The following is a 21750-nucleotide window of genomic DNA, read 5'->3' on the forward strand; positions in this document are numbered from 1 at the left end:
GAAGGACCTGGGACCAACTGCCTACACCTTCCCTGTCTAGAGGGTCTGACATAGAAATGAGGCCATGAAATCCCCTAGAGTGAAGGACAAGGATGCTGGTATGCTGCACTCTCTACCAAGGTTAGTTAGCTTTAGAATCAGATAAAGCAGGTGTCATCTTGGGAAATCGCAGGGAGTTTGGCATTCTATACCAAGAGTGCTGGGATTTGGTGGCGGGGGCGGGGGGCGGTGGTGACAGTTCATGGACCCAGTCCTGGGGAGCAGACCCAAAGCCTGTAGGATATGGAGATGGGAGATGGGAGGTGGAGGCAAACCTCACTTCCTACTCACCCCAAGGCACTGCCTACAATTGATGTGGGAGACATCTCAGAATTCTGTCTGCCTCCTTGGTGAGTGAACAAGGAAGTTTTGGCTCAGGGAAGTCAGACGATGTCACTCAAGGGCTGAGCAGGCCCAGGAATGTCCCAGTTCTTGAGACAGCCCCAGATGGTGAAATCCAGGGGTTTGTCTCTAAACCTGAAAAAGAATGAGTTGGAACTGCCCCAGCACAGGCCTGGGCCTGACTTACCATCTTGCAGGCCTGTCTGCTGATTGCCAGGACACACAGCGCTTCCCTGGACTCAAACTTCCAACAACAGAAAAGGCAGGTTGTGGAATGGGAGACTGGGGGGCTGCAGGACAACACAGAGAGCTCTTCTCCCAGGACTGAGAATGCTGCCCCCTCTGATGACCGGGCCTCCTACTCAGATGAGGCTGCTGGGTGCCCTGTGCATCCTTGACTCTTGCCCACAGGTATTTTCAGTGGAGACAGGACCCTTTACCTCCTCCAGGCCATTTCCATCCCATGGGATGGGGAAACCAAGGCACGCCCTAAGGAGGTGACTAGAGACAGAGCACGTGGGGCTGAGCCCCTTCCCAGAGGCTCACACCCTCCAGACATTGCAGATTCCTCAGGGTGGCAAGAGGGTCATGGGGCTGAGAGCTTTGAGATGCTGCCCAAGAAACAGGGCACAGATGTATGCTATTGGATCCCGTTTCTCAGCCACAAAACTTTGTCCTTCCTTCCCAATATCCCAGAGCCTCAGGAGAAGCCTGGGGCAGAGATGAGGAGGAGGATGAGCTACCTGACCTTAGAAATGGAGAGCTCCCTCCTTCCACCTTCTCTCCTTCTTTTTGAAGTATCATCCCTCACACAGCACCCAACTAGACTTGACTTGATAGGGCCCTGGCCCTTGGGGAGCTCCGGTAGACCATGGCATCCATCAGGAAGGAGGGCAGGTAGCTCATAGGAAGTAGACAAGCTTGGCATCCCAGTCAGGTGAGTATTGGGTCTGTGGGTGGCAGGCAGTCAGGGTGTGTCCATGCAGTTCATGACCAAGCACAGACATTCAGCTTGTATTTTTCCCAAATATTTTCGGTTATTTTGATGTCTGTTCAGGATAAGAGAATTCCCGCCCTTCCCTCCCCTGTAAACCCATGCCCCAAATTAATCATTCAAATTCCCCAAGAAGCACCCAAACTCTTACCTCAGGAATAACTGTTCCACACTAAGCAACCTCTGGCTCTATTCCTGAGAATATCCAATACATAAATTGGATATTTCTATAAACACTAGAGTGGGCTTCTTTGGTGGCTCACTGGTAAAGAATCTGCCTGCCAATGCACAAGACTTGGGCTCGATCCCTGGGTGGGGAAGATCCCCTGGAGGAGGAAATGGCAACCCACTTCAGTATTCTTGCCTGGAAAATCCCATGGACAGAGGAGCCTGGAGGGCTACAGTCCATGGAGTCACAAAGAGTTGGACACAACTTGGTGACTAAACAACAATAAACGCTGAAATCTAAGCACATGAAAACCATCTGCTCTAATGTCAGTTTGTCTTGAGTCCACAAGTCTCTGTCCTCCCTAGATTCAGTTTCTTCCCCAAACAACAAGGAATTCAGATGAGACAGTGGTCCCCAGGTCTACCAAGCCTGAATCCTTTCCTTCTGTCACCAATTGACCACATGGGACCCTGAGGATAGAGCTAATGTCCTCACTGTGTGGATGACTCAGAGCCTGGAGGATGGACCTAAGACTAGAGGAGGTGCTAATGATGGACCCAGGCTTCCAGACAAGGGTTTACTTCTCACCCCAAGGTCCACAGCTCACTCACCTGATGCCAGGAATAGCTCCCCACAGAGTTCTTGGACCTATGGAATTGCCCAAACCCATGCCTCCCGGAAGCCCCCATCCAGAACCTCAGGATTACTCATGCTGGTCTTGAAGTAACTGTGCTTGATCCTAGCCACCTTTACCCCAAAGGTGGTAGGAGAGTTCCCTGCTCGAGGCTAAGAGGCAGAGAGGCAAGGCATTCAGAATTTCAGGAAACAAACAGAAAAACAATAGAATCTCAATTCAGAATGGAGTTGGATAATCTTGAAAGTTTGAGGAGTTATGAAGTGTAGCAGCCAGGGAGAGAAAATTTATGATGATGCTACTCTTTCTGTATAGAACTTGAATAATTTTTGAAATAGTTTATTTATATGGGCTTGTCAACTTGGGGTGTGTGTGTTAGTTGCTCAGTCATGTCTGACCCTTTGTGATTCCATGGACTGTAGCCCACCAGGCTCCTCTGACCATGGAATTCTTCAGGAAAGAATACTGGAGTGAGTTGCCATTATCTTCTCCAGGAGATCTTCCCGTCCCAGGGATGGAACCTGGGTCTCCTGCATTTCAGGTGGATTCTTTATGGGCTGAGCCACCAGGGAAGTCCCTTATCAACTCTAAATCCTGCCAACAGTGGTGCAAGGCACCACTTATAAGCTATTTCCTCCTATTCTCTGCACATGTATTCAATTATCAGAGTTTGCTAATATAACCTCCTTCATACTCAGTTCTCTCTCTCCCCTCTCCTGCTCTAGCCAACAACCTGGCCATCTGTCAGTTCGGTTATCATAACTGTCCTCTAAGGAACACCTTCCTGCCTGTTGTCTCAGCTCCCCCGCATTCAAAGCCACCCCTTGCTCTAGAGGCTGATTTGACTATTTTAACTCCCCTGGTTAAATCTCTTCTGTGGGGTTCCATTGCCATTAGAAAGATGGTCTCCAACCTTTCCAAGGCCTACATCTTTCTACAAGCCCACCCATGCCTATCTGTCCCTGGTGGACCCCACAGCTTAGCCCATCCACAGTCACTCATTGAGCTGGGCATAGGCTGACACCATTCTCATACCCTGAAGCCTTCCTGCTCTACTTTGCCCAATTGCCAGAGTCTCAAGTTCACTTCTTCAGTCCTCAGTTCAGACCCTTATCTCCTGAACCCTCACCTCATTTCACTGGCTACCAAGCCTACCTACCTTCGCTAATGTAGTCACAAGCAGCAAAAATGAGATAATGGCATTACTGTATCTCTTTTTCCTTTCTCAGCTGTCAGACACGGTAAAGGGCCAAATCTTCTTCTTTTTTTTTTTTTTTAATCTTTAGGGACTGGCTTCTTTTATTTTTTTTTTTTATATTTTATTTTATTTTTAAACTTTACATAATTGCATTAGTTTTGCCAAATATCAAAATGAATCCGCCACAGGTACACATGTGTTCCCCATCCTGAACCCTCCTCCCTCCTCCCTCCCCATTCCATCCCTCTGGGTCGTCCCAGTGCACCAGCCCCAAGCATCCAGTATCGTGCATCGAACCTGGACTGGCAACTCATTTCATACATGATATTTTACATGTTTCAATGCCATTCTCCCAAATCTTCCCACCCTCTCCCTCTCCACAGAGTCCATAAGACTGTTCTATACATCAGTGTCTCTTTTGCTGTCTCGTACACAGGGTTATTGTTACCATCTTTCTAAATTCCATATATATGCGTTAGTATACTGTATTGGTGTTTTTCTTTCTGGCTTACTTCACTCTGTATAATAGGCTCCAGTTTCATCTGCCTCATTAGAACTGATTCAAATGTATTCTTTTTAATGGCTGAGTAATACTCCATTGTGTATATGTACCACTGCTTTCTTATCCATTCATCTGCTGATGGACATCTAGGTTGCTTCCATGTCCTGGCTATTATAAACAGTGCTGCGATGAACATTGGGGTACACGTGTCTCTTTCCCTTCTGGTTTCCTCAGTGTGTATGCCCAGCAGTGGGATTGCTGGATCATAAGGCAGTTCTATTTCCAGTTTTTTAAGGAATCTCCACACTGTTCTCCATAGTGGCTGTACTAGTTTGCATTCCCACCAACAGTGCAAGAGGGTTCCCTTTTCTCCACAGCCTCTCCAGCATTTATTACTTGTAGACTTTTGGATCGCAGCCATTCTGACTGGTGTGAAATGGTACCTCATAGTGGTTTTGATTTGCATTTCTCTGATAATGAGTGATGTTGAGCATCTTTTCATGTGTTTGTTAGCCATCTGTATGTCTTCTTTGGAGAAATGTCTATTTAGTTCTTTGGCCCACTTTTTGATTGGGTCATTTATTTTTCTGGAGTTGAGCTGTAGGAGTTGCTTGTATATTCTCGAGATTAGTTGTTTGTCAGTTGCTTCATTTGCTATTATCTTCTCCCATTCTGAAGGCTGTCTTTTCACCTTGCTTAGAGTTTCCTTTGATGTGCAGAAGCTTTTAAGGTTAATTAGGTCCCATTTGTTTATTTTTGCTTTTATTTCCAATATTCTGGGAGGTGGGTCATAGAGGGTCCTGCTGTGATGTATGTCAGAGAGTGTTTTGCCTATGTTCTCCTCTAGGAGTTTTATAGTTTCTGGTCTTACGTTGAGATCTTTAACCCATTTTGAGTTTATTTTTGTGTATGGTGTTAGAAAGTGTTCTAGTTTCATTCTTTTACAAGTGGTTGACCAGATTTCCCAGCACCACTTGTTAAAGAGATTGTCTTTTCTCCATTGTATATTCTTGCCTCCTTTGTCAAAGATAAGGTGTCCATATGTGCGTGGATTTATCTCTGGGCTTTCTATTTTGTTCCATTGATCTATATTTCTGTCTTTGTGCCAGTACCATACTGTCTTGATAACTGTGGCTTTGTAGTAGAGCCTGAAGTCAGGTAGGTTGATTCCTCCAGTTCCATTCTTCTTTCTCAAGATCACTTTGGCTATTTGAGGTTTTTTGTATTTCCATACAAATTGTGAAATTATTTGTTCTAGCTCTGTGAAGAATGCTGTTGGTAGCTTGATAGGGATTGCATTGAATCTATAGATTGCTTTGGGTAGTATACTCATTTTCACTATATTGATTCTTCCAATCCATGAACATGGTATATTTCTCCATCTGTTAATGTCCTCTTTGATTTCTTTCACCAGTGTTTTATAGTTTTCTATATATAGGTCTTTAGTTTCTTTAGGTAGATATATTCCTAAGTATTTTATTCTTTTCGTTGCAATGGTGAATGGAATTGTTTCCTTGATTTCTCTTTCTGTTTTCTCATTATTAGTGTATAGGAATGCAAGGGATTTCTGGGTGTTGATTTTATATCCTGCAACTTTACTATAGTCATTGATTAGTTCTAGTAATTTTCTGGTGGAGTCTTTAGGGTTTTCTATGTAGAGGATCATGTCATCTGCAAACAGTGAGAGCTTTACTTCTTCTTTTCCAATTTGGATTCCTTTTATTTCTTTTTCTGCTCTGATTGCTGTGGCCAAAACTTCCAAAACTATGTTGAATAGTAATGGTGAAAGTGGGCACCCTTGTCTTGTTCCTGACTTTAGAGGAAATGCTTTCAATTTTTCACCATTGAGGATAATGTTTGCTGTGGGTTTGTCATATATAGCTTTTATTATGTTGAGGTATGTTCCTTCTATTCCTGCTTTCTGGAGAGTTTTTATCATAAATGGATGTTGAATTTTGTCAAAGGCTTTCTCTGCATTTATTGAGATAATCATATGGTTTTTATTTTTCAATTTGTTAATGTGGTGTATTACATTGATTGATTTGTGGATATTGAAGAATCCTTGCATCCCTGGGATAAAGCCCACTTGGTCATGGTGTATGATCTTTTTAATGTGTTGTTGGATTCTGATTGCTAGAATTTTGTTAAGGATTTTTGCATCTATGTTCATCAGTGATATTGGCCTGTAGTTTTCTTTTTTTGTGGCCTCTTTGTCAGGTTTTGGTATTAGGGTGATGGTGGCCTCATAAAATGAGTTTGGAAGTTTACCATCCTCTGCAATTTTCTGGAAGAGTTTGAGTAGGATAGGTGTTAGCTCTTCTCTAAATTTTTGGTAGAATTCAGCTGTGAAGCCGTCTGGACCTGGGCTTTTGTTTGCTGGGAGATTTTTTATTACAGTTTCAATTTCCGTGCTTGTGATGGGTCTGTTAAGATTTTCTATTTCTTCCTGATCGAGTTTTGGAAAGTTGTACTTTTCTAAGAATTTGTCCATTTCTTCCACGTTGTCCATTTTATTGGCATATAATTGTTGATAGTAGTCTCTTATGATCCTTTGTATTTCTGTGTTGTCTGTTGTGCTTTCTCCATTTTCATTTCTAATTTTATTGATTTGATTTTTCTCCCTTTGTTTCTTGATGAGTCTGGCTAATGGTTTGTCAATTTTATTTATCCTTTCAAAAAACCAGCTTTTGGTTTTGTTGATTTTTGCTATGATCTCTTTTGTTTCTTTTGCATTTATTTCTGCTCTAAGTTTTAAGATTTCTTTCCTTCTACTAACCCTGGGGTTCTTCATTTCTTCCTTTTCTAGTTGCTTTAGGTGTAGAGTTAGGTTATTTATTTGACTTTTTTCTTGTTTCTTGAGGTGTGCCTGTATTGCTATGAACTTTCCCCTTAGGACTGCTTTTACCGTGTCCCACAGGTTTTGGGTTGTTGTGTTTTCATTTTCATTCATTTCTATGCAAATTTTGATTTCTTTTTTGATTTCTTCTGTGATTTGTTGGTTATTCAGCAGCGTGTTGTTCAGCCTCCATATGTTGGAATTTTTAATAGTTTTTCTATTGTAATTGAGATCTAATCTTACTGCATTGTGGTCAGAAAAGATGCTTGGAATGATTTCTATTTTTTTGAATTTACCAAGGCTAGCTTTATGGCCCAGGATGTGATCTATCCTGGAGAAGGTTCCATGTGCGCTTGAGAAAAAGGTGAAATTCATTGTTTTGGGATGAAATGTCCTATAGATATCAATTAGGTCTAACTGCTCTATTGTATCGTTTAAAGTTTGTGTTTCCTTGTTAATTTTCTGTTTAGTTGATCTATCCATAGTTGTAAGTGGGGTATTAAAGTCTCCCACTATTATTGTGTTATTGTTAATTTCCCCTTTCATACTTGTTAGCATTTGTCTTACATACTGCGGTGCTCCCGTGTTGGGTGCATATATATTTATAATTGTTATATCTTCTTCTTGGATTGATCCTTTGATCATTATGTAGTGACCATCTTTGTCTCTTTTCACAGTCTTTGTTTTAAAGTCTATTTTATCTGATATGAGTATTGCTACTCCTGCTTTCTTTTGGTCCCTATTTGCATGGAAAATCTTTTTCCAGCCCTTCACTTTCAGTCTGTATGTGTCCCCTATTTTGAGGTGGGTCTCTTGTAGACAACATATGCAGGGGCTTGTTTTTGTATCCATTCAGCCAGTCTTTGTCTTTTGGTTGGGGCATTCAACCCATTTACATTTAAAGTAATTACTGATAAGTATGATCCCGTTGCCATTTACTTTATTGTTTTGGGTTCGAATTTATACACCGTTTTTGTGTTTCCTGTCTAGAGAATATCCTTTAGTATTTGTTGGAGAGCTGGTTTGGTGGTGCAGAATTCTCTCAGCTTTTGCTTGTCTGAAAAGCTTTTGATTTCTCCTTCATACTTGAATGAGATCCTTGCTGGGTACAATAATCTGGGCTGTAGGTTATTTTCTTTCATCATTTTAAGTATGTCTTGCCATTCCCTCCTGGCTTGAAGAGTTTCTATTGAAAGATCAGCTGTTATCCTTATGGGTATTCCCTTGTGTGTTATTTGTTGTTTTTCCCTTGCTGCTTTTAATATTTGTTCTTTGTGTTTGATCTTTGTTAATTTGATTAATATGTGTCTTGGGGTGTTTCACCTTGGGTTTATCCTGTTTGGGACTCTCTGGGTTTCTTGGACTTGGGTGATTATTTCCTTCCCCATTTTAGGGAAGTTTTCAACTATTATCTCCTCAAATATTTTCTCATGGTCTTTCTTTTTGTCTTCTTCTTCTGGGACCCCTATGATTCGAATGTTGTAGCATTTAATATTGTCCTGGAGGTCTCTGAGATTGTCCTCATTTCTTTTAATTTGTTTTTCTTTTATCCTCTCTGATTCATTTATTTCTACCATTCTATCTTCTAATTCACTAATCCTATCTTCTGCCTCTGTTATTCTACTATTTGTTGCCTCCAGAGTGTTTTTAATTTCACTTATTGCATTATTCATTATATATTGACTCTTTTTTATTTCTTCTAAGTCCTTGTTAAACCTTTCTTGCATCTTCTCAATCCTTGCCTCCAGGCTATTTATCTGTGATTCCATTTTAATTTCAAGATTTTGGATCAATTTCACTATCATTATTCGGAATTCTTTATCAGGTAGATTCCCTATCTCTTCCTCTTTTGTTTGGGTTGGTGGGCATTTATCCTGTTCCTTTATCTGCTGGCTATTCCTCTGTCTCTTCATCTTGTTTAAATTGCTGAGTTTGGGGTGTCCTTTCTGTATTCTGGCAGTTTGTGGAGTTCTCTTTATTGTGGCGTTTCCTCGCTGTGTGTGGGTTTGTACAGGTGGCTTGTCACGGTTTCCTGGTTAGGGAAGCTTGTGTCGATGTTCTGGTGGATGGAGCTGTATTTCTTCTCTCTGGAGTGTAATGAAATGTCCAGTAATGTGTTATGAGATGTCTATGGTTTTGGGGTGACTTTGGGCAGCCTGTATCTTGAAGCTCAGGGCTGTGTTCCTTTGTTGCTGGAGAATTTGCTTGGTATGTCTTGCCCTGGAACTTGTTGGCCCTTGTGTGGTGCTTGGTTTCAGTGTTGGTATGGAGGTGTTTGATGAGCTCCTGTCAATTAATGTTCCTTGGAGTCAGGAGTTCCCTGGAGTCAGGGTTTGGACTTAAGCCTCCTACTTCCAGTTATCGGTCTTATTTTTACAGTAGTTTCAAAACTTCTCCTTCTATACAGCACCACTGATAAAACATCTACATTAAAGATGAGAAGTTTCTCTACTGTGAGGGTCACTCAGAGAGGTTCACAGCGTTACATGGAGAAGAGAAGTGGGAGGAGGGAGTTAGAGGTGACCCAAATGAGATGAGGTGGAATCAACAGTGGAGAGAGTGGGCTAGTCAGTAGTCACTTCCTTATGTGCACTCCACAACTGGACCACTCAGAGATGTTCACGGAGTTATACAGAGAAGAGAAGAAGGAGGCAGGAGACAGAGGTGGCCAGAAGGATAAAAGGGGGAAATGAAAAGGAGGGAGACAGATCCAGCCAGTAATCAGTTCCCTAAGTGTTCTCCACCGTCTGGAACACACAGGAATTCACAGAGTTGGGTAGAGTAGAGAGGGGTTGGGGAGGAGATACAGGTGACCTAGTGGAGAAAACGGAGAGTCCAAAGGGAGAGAGAGCAGTCAAGCCAGTAATATCGTTCCCTAGTGAAAAATGGGTCCTGAAGATTGGGTTCTTAAAGGTACAAAATTGGTAACAAATACATAAAAGCAAAAATTAAAAATCTAGAGTAGAGTTTGGAATTTTAAAAATGCGATGTTAATGAAAAGAAGAAGGAAAAGAAAGAGAGAAAAAATGAACAAAGAAAAACAAACAAGGTTGCAAAAATTATAAAGAAACTACAGGTACAAAATTGATAACTAATACCAAAAAGCAAAAGTTAAAAATCTAGAGTAGAGTTTGGAATTTCAAAAATACAATGTTAAAAAAAAGAAGAAGAAAAATAAAGAGAGAAAACAAACAAACCAACAAAAATAATGTCGCAAAAATTATAAAGAAAATACAGGTACAAAATTGATATCAAATACCAAAAAGCATAAATTAAAAATCTTGAGTAGAGTTTGGAATTGCAGATATACGATGTTATATAAAAGAAGAAGAGAAAGAAACAGAGGGAAAAAAAAGTCACAGAAATTATGAAAAAAAACTATAGGTACAAAATTGATAACATATACCAAAAGGCTAAAATTAAAAATCTAGAGTAGAGTTTGGAATTTCAAAAATACAATGTTAAAGAAAAGAAGAAAAAGAAACAAAACAAAACAAAACAAAACATGGTCAAAAAATTATAAAATATATATATGAAGTTTGCTGAAGAAAAAAAAAATAGGGTCTTTTTTTTTTTTTTTTGCAAAGTGATAGTTATAAAAGTGAAAATTAAAGGACAATAGAGGACTTAAAATTTTTTTAAAAAAAAATTTTAAAAAAAAAAGAAAGAAAGATTGATCGTAAAAATAGTAAAAATATATCTAGGTCTTTCTCTGGTTTTGTTGTGAGTATTGTGGGTTCAGTTCATGTTTGGCTAGTTCCTTGGTCTGACTTATATTTCTCAAGATCTATAGGCCCCTTCCTATGTAGTTCGTAGTAACCACAGGGTTTTAATCTATGGCCTGTAGCTTCCAAGGCATTTCCCTCTGTTATAGCTTCTTCTGTTTGCTGGTCTCTTCAGTGTCTGGTTCCCGCCCTGACACAAAGGGGACGGTGGAGGACACTATTTTTTTAATTTTATTTAGGCTCACTTGTTCAGCCGCGCTGTGGGGAGGGAGGGAGGGAGGGATGCTGCAAACAGATAACACTGGCATGCACTCGCAGTGCCTCAGCCACACTGGGTCTGCCCCCGCTCACGGCGCGTGTAGCCTCCCTGCCCACACTGCTCGGGCTCTAGGTTGTTCCGCCGGGAACAATCAGAGGCCGGCCCTGGGCTGAGCTCCCAGGTCCAAGCCGCTCAGGTTCAGGCACCCGGGTAGTCCTCAGAGGCGCAGACTCGGTTGGGCCTGCGTTTTGTGCTCTTCCCAGATCCGAGCAGCTCAGGTGATGAGGTGTTTGGCGGGCGCCAATGCTGCGACTTATCGCCTCCCCGCCACTCGGTCATCTGGGTGTAAAACCGGCGCACCTTCTCAGGCAGATGTTGACCGTCCAGACCCCCAGGAAGTTTTAGTTAGCAAAGAAGCCTGCTTACAGTTTTATAGATAGTGTCTCTCTGGGGCTGCGATTGCCCCCTTCCGGCTCTGGCTGCCTGTCACTGGAGGGGGAAGGTCTGCAGTCGGCTATCTCTGTTCAGTCCTTTGTTCTGTGCGCAGGCCTGGCGGTGTCTTAGGTTAGGGCTGGCTTTTCGCGTGGTAGATATCCCACAGTCTGGTTTGCTAGCCCAAATTATTTCGCTCAGATAGCGCTCAGGACATTCGGGCTGATTCTTACTCTACGGGACACAGCCCGCGCCGCGCTTCCCTGCCCAGCCCCCGCTTGCTAATGCCGTGTGCAGGGGTCTGCGCTACTTCTCCGCTGGGGGAGTTACCGTAGGGCTCACAATCTGCGATTTTTAATTGTTTTTTTTTTTTCTCCCTTTTATGTTGCCCTCTGTGCTTCCAAAGCTCGGCACAGATTTGGCAGTGAGAAGGTTTCCTGGTGTTTAGAAACTTCTCTCTTTTTAAGACTCCCTTCCCGGGACGGAACTCCGTCCCTCCCTCTTTTGTCTCTTTTTTTATCTTTTATATTTTTTCCTACCTCCTTTTGAAGAGTTGGGTTGCTTTTCTGGGTGCCTGATGTCCTCTTCCAGCATTCAGAAGTTGTTTTGTGGAATTTACTCGACGTTTAAATGCTCTTTTGATGAATTTGTGGGGGAGAAAGTGTTCTCCCTGTCCTAGTCCTCCGCCATCTTGGCTCCTCCTCTGGGCCAAATCTTCTTGAACCAGGAACACTTTTTGAGGACTCACAGAAGTGCCCAAGAAATATCTGTTGATTCGAGTTAAGTGTTCCATGCCCCTCTTTGCAGAGAAGGCAATGGCACCCCACTCCAGTGTTCTTGCCTGGGGAATCCCAGGGACGGGGGAGCCTGGTGGGCTGCCGTCTATGGGGTCGCATAGAGTCGGACCCGACTGAAGCGACTTAGCAGCAGCCCATCTTTGAGGGCTCCCTGAAGCTGAATATCGCAAGGGTTATGGACATGGGCTCCACAGCCAAGTAATCCAGATTCCAGTTATGCCTCGGATACTTTCTGAATGTGGGCCCACATCAAAGGTGGGGAGTGGTTGAAGCAAACTCTATAGTCCGGGAGCCCATTCTGACACCCGAAACTTAGAAAGGTGCTTCCCAATGAGAGACCTACACAGAGCAAGAGAGAGGGGTTGGAAGGTCCGTGAAGAAAGGAAACCCCAACAAAAGTTGGCCCCCGCCCAGAGGCACAGAAGTAAGAGGAACAAGGGAGGGTCTTCATTCCAAGCCAATACCTGAGGGAATCTGAGAAGGACTCCATGCCGTACTTGAACGTGGAGGAGCCTCCAGCCAAAAGGTTCAACTGGTCCATGACACTGGAGGCATTGACCACATGGCCCCCTGCCTTCTACACCAGGAGCAGCAGGCTCAGGGTCACCTCAGTCACCCCCAACACATTCACCTCTAGCAGCTACCCAAAGCCCTGTTTGGTCAGCCACTCATCGGGTGCAGTGGGTGTGCAAATGCTGGCATTATTCACTAGACCTCAGAGTCCTGGGAAGAGTGAGGGCAAGAGGGGAACACTGTGCTGGGCCCAGGAGAGAGGACTCAGCCATGGTGCCAGGTCATCTTACAACTGAGTTTTTTAATTGAGTCAACAACAGTGTGCCATGAGGTAGAAGGGAAAAGAGTTCAGGAGAGGAAAAGAGGGTGTGGTGGCTGCAGGGCTGTCAGGGTTTGGATATTCTTTGAGCTATTGGAAAGCAGGGATGGTCCTACTCATTTTTCTGCCCATCAGTAGACAATAAGCCCCTTTATTAAGGTCACAGACAGAGTTTGGGAAAATAGAGTGATGCTCACAAATATCAGAGGAGAGAGACAGAGACTGGGAGAGAAGAATGGTAAGAAACAAAAATGAAGGGGAAACTAGAGAAGAGAAAAGAAAAGAAAAGGGAAATGAATGAAAAAAGAAACACCAAACAGGAAAAACAAAACAAAACATAAATAGTCACTTTCTGCAAGCTGGTTGGGAAAGACACACTTGAAAACCCTGGATAGGAGAATTTAGAGAACGGGCCTGCATTGCGCATCAGGAGACAAGCTTTGAAACAACCTGCACCAATTCCTAGGCAATATCAAGGCTTTGAAAATCAAAACACCTTGGGGATCTTCCCAGTAAATGAACAAACACAAAAAAATGTGGGTGGTATCTCTGTCCCCAACATGCTCTATGTGACCACTAGGTGGCCACAGTCATGCTCTCTGTCTTGGTGATGCCCAAGATCACCGTCTCCAGCCTGTCTGATGTCTGGTACCTCAGCTGCTCAGCTCCTGCTCCATCAGACACGCATCCAGGGCCCTCAAGCATCGCAGGTCCAGATGCTGGGCCAGCAGGTTCCTGAAGCCCGAGTCATAGCCCGTGATGAAGACGAACTTGTCCCAGAGGTGGCTCACCACTTGCCTCTCCTGGTACCAGCGCAGGAGGTAGTACAGGCCCACGAGGACCGCCAGGTACAGCCACAAGGCTTTGCAGGAGACAGTGCCTAAAGGCTGCAGTTGAACTAGAGTTCCAGCACTCTCTGTCATGGAGTACTCCGATATCCTCCTGTTCATACTGGAGTCCCTTCTGATCTAGATCTTATAGTTCAAACTGTCTATGCTTATGTCAACTTCACTCAGTAAATGTTTACTTCTGTTACATTCCAAATGATTCAATAAGTCACTGCATCTTTTAAAAAAAAGTATTTATTTATTTATTTGACTGTGTCAGGTCTTAGTTGCAGCATGCAGGATCTTCGTTGCATTGTGTGAGGTCTTTCAGTGGGAACATGTAGATGTGTCATGTGGCCTTCAGTAGCTGTGGCCCTCAGGCTTAGTTGCTCCACAGCATGTGGGATCTTAGTTCCCCAACCAGGGATTGAACCCACATCCCCTGCATTGCAAGGCAGATTCTTAACCACTGGAACACCAGGGAAATCTGAAGTCAATGCTTTTTTAAGGTATGTAATATTAAAACATACTGTTCAATGGCATAAAATCCCCCAAAGTCTCTATAACCTAATTTTTATAATTAGGAAGGTGAACTAAGATGACTGGGAGATACCTCCCACTTCAATTTGCACTCAGTCAAGAAATCTGTATGACTTTGTAAAAATGCCCTCTCCACTTAGTGCATAGTCAGACCATCATGAGAAGAGAGGATACACAGAGAGTCAGGGTCTCTGGAAGCACTGGGACATCAGGGGAATTCCTGCCCTGATCACAGTAGGTGCTCAGTAAGCATTAGCAAAGACATAAGACCGGGCTCCAGAAGTAACTCCCACTCACCTCCAGGGTCAGGGAAAGAGATCTGGGCTGGGGGACCTGGCAGGTAGCAAAGAATAGAGAGTAGTGACTCTATAGGAGGGGAGAGAGGGAAGACGGCAGGGAGGTTTCTGGTGAGGGAGATGCTACATGTCCCCAGGGAAGGTCCGGGCACTGCCTCTCCCTTACAGACCTCTCCTTGTTTGTCCATCCTTGTGTTAATCCTGGGATCCCAGGTCACACGATAATCTCCAGAAAGACACATTAGCCCCTCACTTCTGCAGACAAAGGGATGACCTCACTTCCTTCTTTAAATTCTCCTCAGGTGTTCCCACTCACCTCTACACCTCCGCGAGGTCTCCTGACTCTTCCTCTCAGAGACACACACCCACTGCTGCCCAAGGCCTTGTTCAAAATCACTGGGCCTAGGTAAATGTCTAAATTTTTATTTTAAGGGAATATAATCAATGGAAATTTAAGATTTCAAGACAAAACAAGAATTGGTTTCTGTGTTCTCTGTCAGGATCTCCACTGATGACACCACTTTCCAGCCAAGGTTGGCTGAGTTAGCACCTAAGCTCATGTGTCAGGCTGGTGGTCACCCCTCACACACATCCCTGATTACAAGTATCTTTAGGGAAGAAGAGTTTTTATTTCCCATGTGCATTGCAGTGGGAGGGGGACACTGGCCAGGGCCAAGGCACACCTGGAAGAGGTGGACAGGGGCAGAAGATGCGGGGGTCTGGACCCTCCCAGCTGCTCAACCCTCCCCTTAAGTATGGATTCCTCAGGGTGGCAGGAGGGCCATAAGGCTCAGAGCCTTGAGAGGCTGATCAAGGAACAGGACACAGACAAGAGCTACTGATCTCAGTTTCTCACTACAAAACATGTTTCTTCCTTCTATCCCAGAATCCTAAGTAATGTCCCAAAAGGAGACTGGGGAGGAGATGGGAGTGAGGTGGAAAGGTGTCCTGGTGACATGAAAACACCACTCTCCACTATATTTCCCTCCCCCGATGCATCCTCTCCCCACTCTGTACGCAACTACCCCCTACAATACACCCCAGTCTTGGGTTACAGGGCCTTAGCAGGCCGGGGGTTACTCCAGTACACCATGAGATCCACCAGGAAGCTGGGCAGGTAGCTCATGGGGAGGTAGATGAACTTGGCATCCCAGCCAGGTGAGTATCGGGTGCGGGGGTGGCAGGAGGTCAGGGCGTGCTCCATGCAGTTGGTCACCAAGGACAGATCCTGGCAGCAGGTTGTCAACAACAAGTCGACTGATTTCATGACTGTCCAGAATAAGAAAGAATCCAGACATATTTCCACCTCTGTCCATTCTGACTTAGGGATCAACTTATGGATCAATGTTCTTAAGAATCCCTAGGCCACCTAACTTGAATCAACCTACATTCTCAAATGAGTGCCCCATTCTTACACCAGGAGCAATGGTTCCACATGAAGTAACCTCTAATTCTTTTCCTGAGAATATCAGGACTACATAAACTGAAGGTGTCTACAAACAATAAATCTGAGGACATGAAAACCAGCTGTTCTAATGCCAGCTTGCCACTACACAGGGTCTTCCCTCTCTGGCTTCAGTTTCCTCCCAAAATAAAAAGAGGTTCAGGGAGACAGTGGTCCCCATGTCTACCAAGCCTGGAGACTTTCCCTAGATCACCAGGTGATTACATGGAACCCTGGGGACAGAGCCCATGTCCCCACTGTGTGGGTGACTCAGAGTCTGGAGGATGGATACGATACTGAAGGAAGCGCTAATGACTGACCCAGGCTTCCAGACAAGGGTTTATCTCTCTCCCCAAGGTCCACAGCTCACTCACGGTTAGCCATGAACTTCTCTCCATAGAGTTCCTTGATCTCTGGGCTGGCCTGATTCCATGATGCCTGGAGGCCCTGAAAGAGTGCCTTAGGGCTGGTCACAGTGGTCTTAAAATAACCAGGCTCGATCATAACCACCTTCACCCCAAAGTAGGAGAGCTCCCTCCTGCAAGGCAAATAGGCAGAGGGGCAAGGACTTCAGAGGTCTTCCAACATAAACACAAAAACACACCCAAAATTAGTAAGATGCCAAGAAAGACTGCAGCAGGATAAGCAGGAAATGCTGGGAGGTTGTGAAGTACAGAAAGCCAAAGGAGAAATCTAATGATGCTGTTATTCTGAATAGAGTTTGAATATTTTCCCTAATATTTTGTACACATGTGCCTACACCTCTAAATCCTACCAGCTGTGTTCCAAGGTACCGCTTAAGTACCATCTCTTCATATTCCCCTCACATCCAATTGATCACCAAACTTTCTATATTTTATCTGCTCTATACTCCTCAATTTCCTCTCTTCCTCTCCTAACAGATCTACTTCCTGGCCATCTATCAGCTGGATTGTTCTAACTATTCCCTAAATATCATCTCTTTACCTGAGTACACCCTTCCCCCACATTGGAGCTATCTTCAGCCCTGCATAAGGTAGGGTTTCTACTGCTGATATGATTAATTGGTTCCCTTGATTAATTGCTTCCATGAGGTTACACTGCTTACAAGGTTGCCCCTACCTAATATTATAGCAGCAATATACATGGAACATGCTGTAGCCAATTATATCAGTGACAATTCTGCCTCACTTTCAGACTGTGGGACATCATCCAGGCAAAGTAAGTTCATGCCATCTCTACAGTCATGGAGCCCATCCTGATATCAAGAACTTAGGAAGGAGCTTCTCAAGGAATGCCTGGTAAAGTAAGAGAGACAATTACAGAAAAAAGAGCTCTAGTCAATGATGAAAGGAATACTGTGAAAGGCTCCCCGAGAAGCACAGAAGCAGGAGGACCAAGGTGGGCAGTCTGTCCCAGGCCATTACCTGAGAGAGTCTGAGAAGGCCTCCACGCCATACTTGGACATGCAATAGCCTCCACCAAAGAGGGCCACCCGGCCCATGATGCTGGAAACATTGACCACACGGCCCCTTGCCTTCCGCACCAGGGGCAGCACACTCAGGGTCACATCAATCACCCCCAACAGGTTCACGTCCAGAATCTTCACAAAGTCCTGTTTGGTCAGCCACTCGTTGGGTGCAGTGGGCGTGGAGATGCCAGCATTATTCACCAGACCCCAGAGCCCTGGGAACAGTGAAGGCAAGAGAACAACAGTGTGCCGAGTCTAGCAATGTGGATCCTGTCATGGTGCCAAGTCACCTTCCGACCTGGGAGGACTTTAGGAGAGAGGCTGCAGTGGGAGCAACTAGAGCAGAGACTACCATGCTCCTGGGGGTTTAGGGAGACCAGACCCAGTGAACAGTGGGAGGACAGAAGGCCAGCCTCCCTCCTGACTCAGTCTTCACACCCCACCCAGTGCCTGGTGACAAGGAACCGGGTAACAAGGAACCACAGTTTATGAATGCAGGTATTGAGCTTCAGATCTAGTGTGCCTATAGTCTGGAATTTGAGAATGAAATTTTGATTGTTCACAATCCATATTGCTTTTGCAGACATTATAAATATTCCTCTGACTTTTCAGATTTTCTGACTGAGTGCTCAACAGCTAGTATGAAGGAAAGAGAGGAAAACAGAGAGAAATAATGAGGAATGGAGGGAAAGAGAGGAAGGAAGGAGAAAACAGATAAAAGACAAAAATAAAAAGATGAATGAAGGTCAAAGGCAGATTGGTTGAGGAAAAGAGATCTGAAGTCCCAGGTTTGGGGGAACCGGTCGAGAGGCATGGTATTGACCTGTAGGGCCTGGCCCTGAAGCACCTGCATCAATATTGAGTCATATTCCTACAAAAATTTGGGAATTCAGTGAGTAGGTTTTCAGGAGAAGCCGTGTTTCCCCAAATCAGAATTACATGTTTTCCCAGAAATCTCTACCCTCTCCCTCCCACAAAAGGCCACTCTGGCCCCAGTTCCCTCAGATCACAGGTTGCCCAGCTTCATAGAAACCTGTCTGTGAGACACAAAGACGCATCAAGAACTTAAAGACTTACCAACTAACAGAACTCAGGGCAGAACAGAAGGGTTCAGGGCAGTTGGGAACAGGATGTCAGAATGAACACACAGAATTAGTCCCTCCGCTGCTCAGCACCAAGTCTGCCCTTGTAGAAATGGATATTCCCCATTATTTGACCAAAGATCAAATTAATAGCCGTGATTAGAGCTTAGGGAATTGGGTAGAAAGAAGTTTACCTAGACATCATTTATGCTTAATGCAATGAATAAAATATGGGAACCAATTACATTCATACCATGAGGTACTTTTCATGAAGTAGAGCTATTCTAAAGAATATACTATTCTCAATCATTATTTATTAATTTTTGAACACATTTTTGTTACCTGTAAAATTGGTCACTTTCTTTCACTGGAAAATTAGGAAAGAGACTATGTCTAAATTGTAATATCATGTATGTCAAAATGTTATCAGCACTTATCTGTGGGTGGTAGGATTTGGGGTGATTTGGTTCTCATCCACATACTTTCCCCATTGTCCACCGTGTCATGTTTTAAATCTGTATTTAGATAAATTAAAGTTCTTTCCTTCTCCCATAAAACACAGGTACAACTATAGTACCACAAAGAGACGCATCACACATGGAGAACAGCAAACAGAAAAAAGAGAATGTGACCCCACTGTAGTTTTCAGGCCTTCCTTAGACAACTCCTGAGAGTTCAGTGTCAGCACCGAAAATGAGTGACATTAAACCTCTAGTAGCCTGGCTATGGGTCACCAGCAAGACCATGTTCAGGTGCTGAGAACACAGCCCAGCTCCAGCCCTGCTCCCAGCCACCCATGCAGCCTTCCAGCCAGAGTCCCCCCTCTCCACCCCTCCTCCACAAAGTCCACCCTGATTACCTTGCTCACACAACAGTAAGAAAGCCAGACTTTTGCTGAGAGAGGAGGGGACACCAGACAGGTAGTCTGCAAGGACACAGTCTCATCAGGGAAATCTCTCCCCCAAACTACAGAAGCTAGGTCAGGAGGTGGGGGTATGGGGTGGCAGAGGTTTGGCTAGTCAGCTGGGTGAGGTGAAGAAGACAGGTGGGACTTCAAGTCACAGAAACAGCTTGGAATGTTCCCCAGGGAGCTGACAACCAGTGTCCCCTCACACAGAGAGAAGAAATAAACAAACAAGAAATCTGGGTATTACCTCTGTCCCCTACACGCTCTTTCACCCACTCGGTGGCCGCAGCAACGCTGTCTGTCTTGGTGACGTCCAGGATCACCGTCTGCAGCCTGTCTGATGTCTGGTTCCTCAGTTGCTCGGCTCCCTTCTCTGTCAGACATGCAGCCAGGACCCTCAAGCCTCTCAGGTCCAGCTGCCTGGCCAGCAGGTTCCCGAAGCCCGAGTCACAGCCTGTGATGAAGACGAACTTGTCCCGGAGGTGGCTCACCACCTGCCTCTCCCGGTACCAGCGCAGGAGGTAGTACAGGCCCACAAGGACTGCCAGGTACAGCCACATGGCCTTTTATGGGACAGACACACACAGCCTGGGGTGAAATAGAGTCTGGCTAGTGATCAGACAGGAGGAATTAAGAACACACAGGATTATTGTTGGCAAGCCAGGGTCCAAGCTCTTTCGCTTGGAGTTCTCAAGATTGTCCTGCTCACCTTCTTCAGTGAGTATGACTGACTCTAACCCCAATGCGTGCTCTTTGGTACACTTAACCCATTTCTAATAGATGTCAATGCATTTACGACACAGTCTCTTAGGGATGACAATAGGTTCCCAACCACCTCTGTCCTGTCCTCTCACTCCTCCCTGTTTGCCTCTGCCTGCCTCTCTCCCCTCCATCCCCACCCCACACATTGGACCCGCACATGGCATGGTTCCATGGCTCACGACTATCTTCTTCCTTTTGTCCCTTTCAAGTCTGGGACCTGAGTCTCCCAGATCTAAAGAATATTCTTCAGGGGGAATATACTTAGATTCACAAAACACATGGCTTCAAAACCCAGTTCGTCTGCCAACTAGCTGTATGGCTTAGACTTTGACCTGGTTTCCTCCTCTGGCTCAGCTCACAGAATTCCCTCCTAAAAGACTAAATACCCTCAGCTTCTCTAGGATTAGAAGGAGAAGGCAAAAGAGAATAAGATCTCACCTGGTTCCCTGGACCAGAAAGTGTTCAGAAGAACAGTGGGGGTGTCTGAGGCACTACGAGGAAACAGGAAGGGGATGAGGGGACACAGGTAATGGTGAGATTTCTCCCAGATACTGGGATGGGTCTTGGAAGGACTCACACAAAGTTGCTCTAACAGTTGTTCCCCTTTTACTCTGTGCAGATGCCCTGCCCACAGACCTGTGTGCCCGGCTCCATTGGCCTCTCCCTTCTGTGCTAAGCCCCTGCCCATCCCAGCACCACACCCAGAATCCTGACCAATCAGACACTGAGAAGAGACTGATTTGAACCATGGTAAGCATTAACTGGAGTTCTAACTCTGGCAAGCAGGGAGATCTATAAATCACAATGATGGAAAGGAATAATTGCAGTTTGTGTTAGGGTAACAGTGGAGAGGAGGAGGAAGCTGACCCCTCAGGAGACTAAAGAAAGGACCTGAGACTGGACCTCAGAACAGCTGTGCATGGAGGAGTTCACGGGGAGGTGGAGGATACCATCCAGTAACAGGGGTGGACCACCAGGATCATGGGGCTGGAAAGAAGGACAGGGACAGAAGGAGCCGGGGTCAATGCCCTGGACATCTCCTCACTGTCCACATTTATCACACCTATAACTCCAAGTAAGGAAAGAAAATGGACGCTGGATGAAGGAGAGGCTTCCCCAAGGACACAGAGGCTCAGATGCTCCTGGAACCCACCCCAGCAGCCAACAAACAGAGAGGAGATGACAGATTAGCCTTTACTGGTCATTTCCACCTGCAGGGAGCTGACTGTCATCCTGAAAGGGGTTGTCCCTCAGATGGGAGTCAGCAGCAGTAATGGAAAAGATAGTCCTGCAGAAACCAGCCTGTGTGTGCTTCCTGGGTCACCAGCAGGACCCTCCTACAGGGCTCCCCAAAGGGTGAGACGGAAGAAGGCCAGGATGTATGATGGTGCCCCGGAAACTGTCAGGAAGCTGGGAGGACATGCAAGTCTTATACAAACACTAACCCTGCTAAGGGAGAAGGTTGTGGTTTCTTTATTGAAAGAAATGAGATTTTTTGTTTCTCAATAACCACGAATCCCACCACCATAACTTCCCAAGGGGCCATTCAACAGACACAATCCAGCCTTCACCCCATCTGCTTCTTTTTTGTGAATCTGAGTATAATGTGATGACTCGCTGGGGTCTCAGGAACTTCAGACAACATTCTGGGTGGGAACAGCCACAGGAAAGTCAAGAGAGAGG

General features: G+C 45.0%; 1 protein-coding gene and 1 pseudogene across 3 annotated transcripts; both read right to left on the reverse strand.

The window, feature by feature from the left end:
* Positions 1-2192: 2192 nt before the first annotated feature.
* Positions 2193-13709, reverse strand: LOC102390858 (annotated as a pseudogene).
* Positions 13710-13863: 154 nt separating this feature from the next.
* LOC102391539 (retinol dehydrogenase 16) lies at positions 13864-20795 on the reverse strand. 3 transcript variants are annotated; one of them, XM_025283766.3, is made up of 5 exons: positions 20506-20795; positions 19553-19759; positions 17273-17531; positions 16241-16404; positions 13864-15691 (listed from the first exon to the last, which is right to left on the reverse strand). In XM_025283766.3, the coding sequence occupies exons 1-5, from the start codon at positions 20753-20755 to the stop codon at positions 15474-15476; spliced, it is 1098 nt and encodes a 365-aa protein (XP_025139551.1). In that variant the 5' UTR covers positions 20756-20795; the 3' UTR covers positions 13864-15473. The 3 variants fall into 3 exon arrangements, with proteins under 3 accessions (XP_025139551.1, XP_006077904.1, XP_025139552.1); XM_006077842.4 differs by lacking the exon at positions 20506-20795 and having other exon boundaries at positions 19553-20210; XM_025283767.3 differs by lacking the exons at positions 17273-17531; positions 20506-20795 and having other exon boundaries at positions 19553-19746.
* Between the last annotated feature and the right edge of the window lie 955 nt (positions 20796-21750).

Source organism: Bubalus bubalis, chromosome 4 (genome assembly GCF_019923935.1).
Source record: "Bubalus bubalis isolate 160015118507 breed Murrah chromosome 4, NDDB_SH_1, whole genome shotgun sequence".
Classification (NCBI taxonomy): Eukaryota; Metazoa; Chordata; class Mammalia; order Artiodactyla; family Bovidae; genus Bubalus; species Bubalus bubalis.

Coding starts and splice junctions, on each gene's coding strand:
- LOC102391539 (XM_025283766.3), bottom strand. CDS start 20,755: ATGGGCAGGGGCTTAGCACAGAAGGGAGAGGCCAATGGAGCCGGGCAC. Junction 17,532..19,552: donor AGAGCGTGTAGGGGACAGAG/GTAATACCCAGA, acceptor CACTGTTCCCAG/GGCTCTGGGGTCTGGTGAAT. Junction 16,405..17,272: donor GCCTTCTCAGACTCTCTCAG/GTAATGGCCTGG, acceptor TTTGCCTTGCAG/GAGGGAGCTCTCCTACTTTG.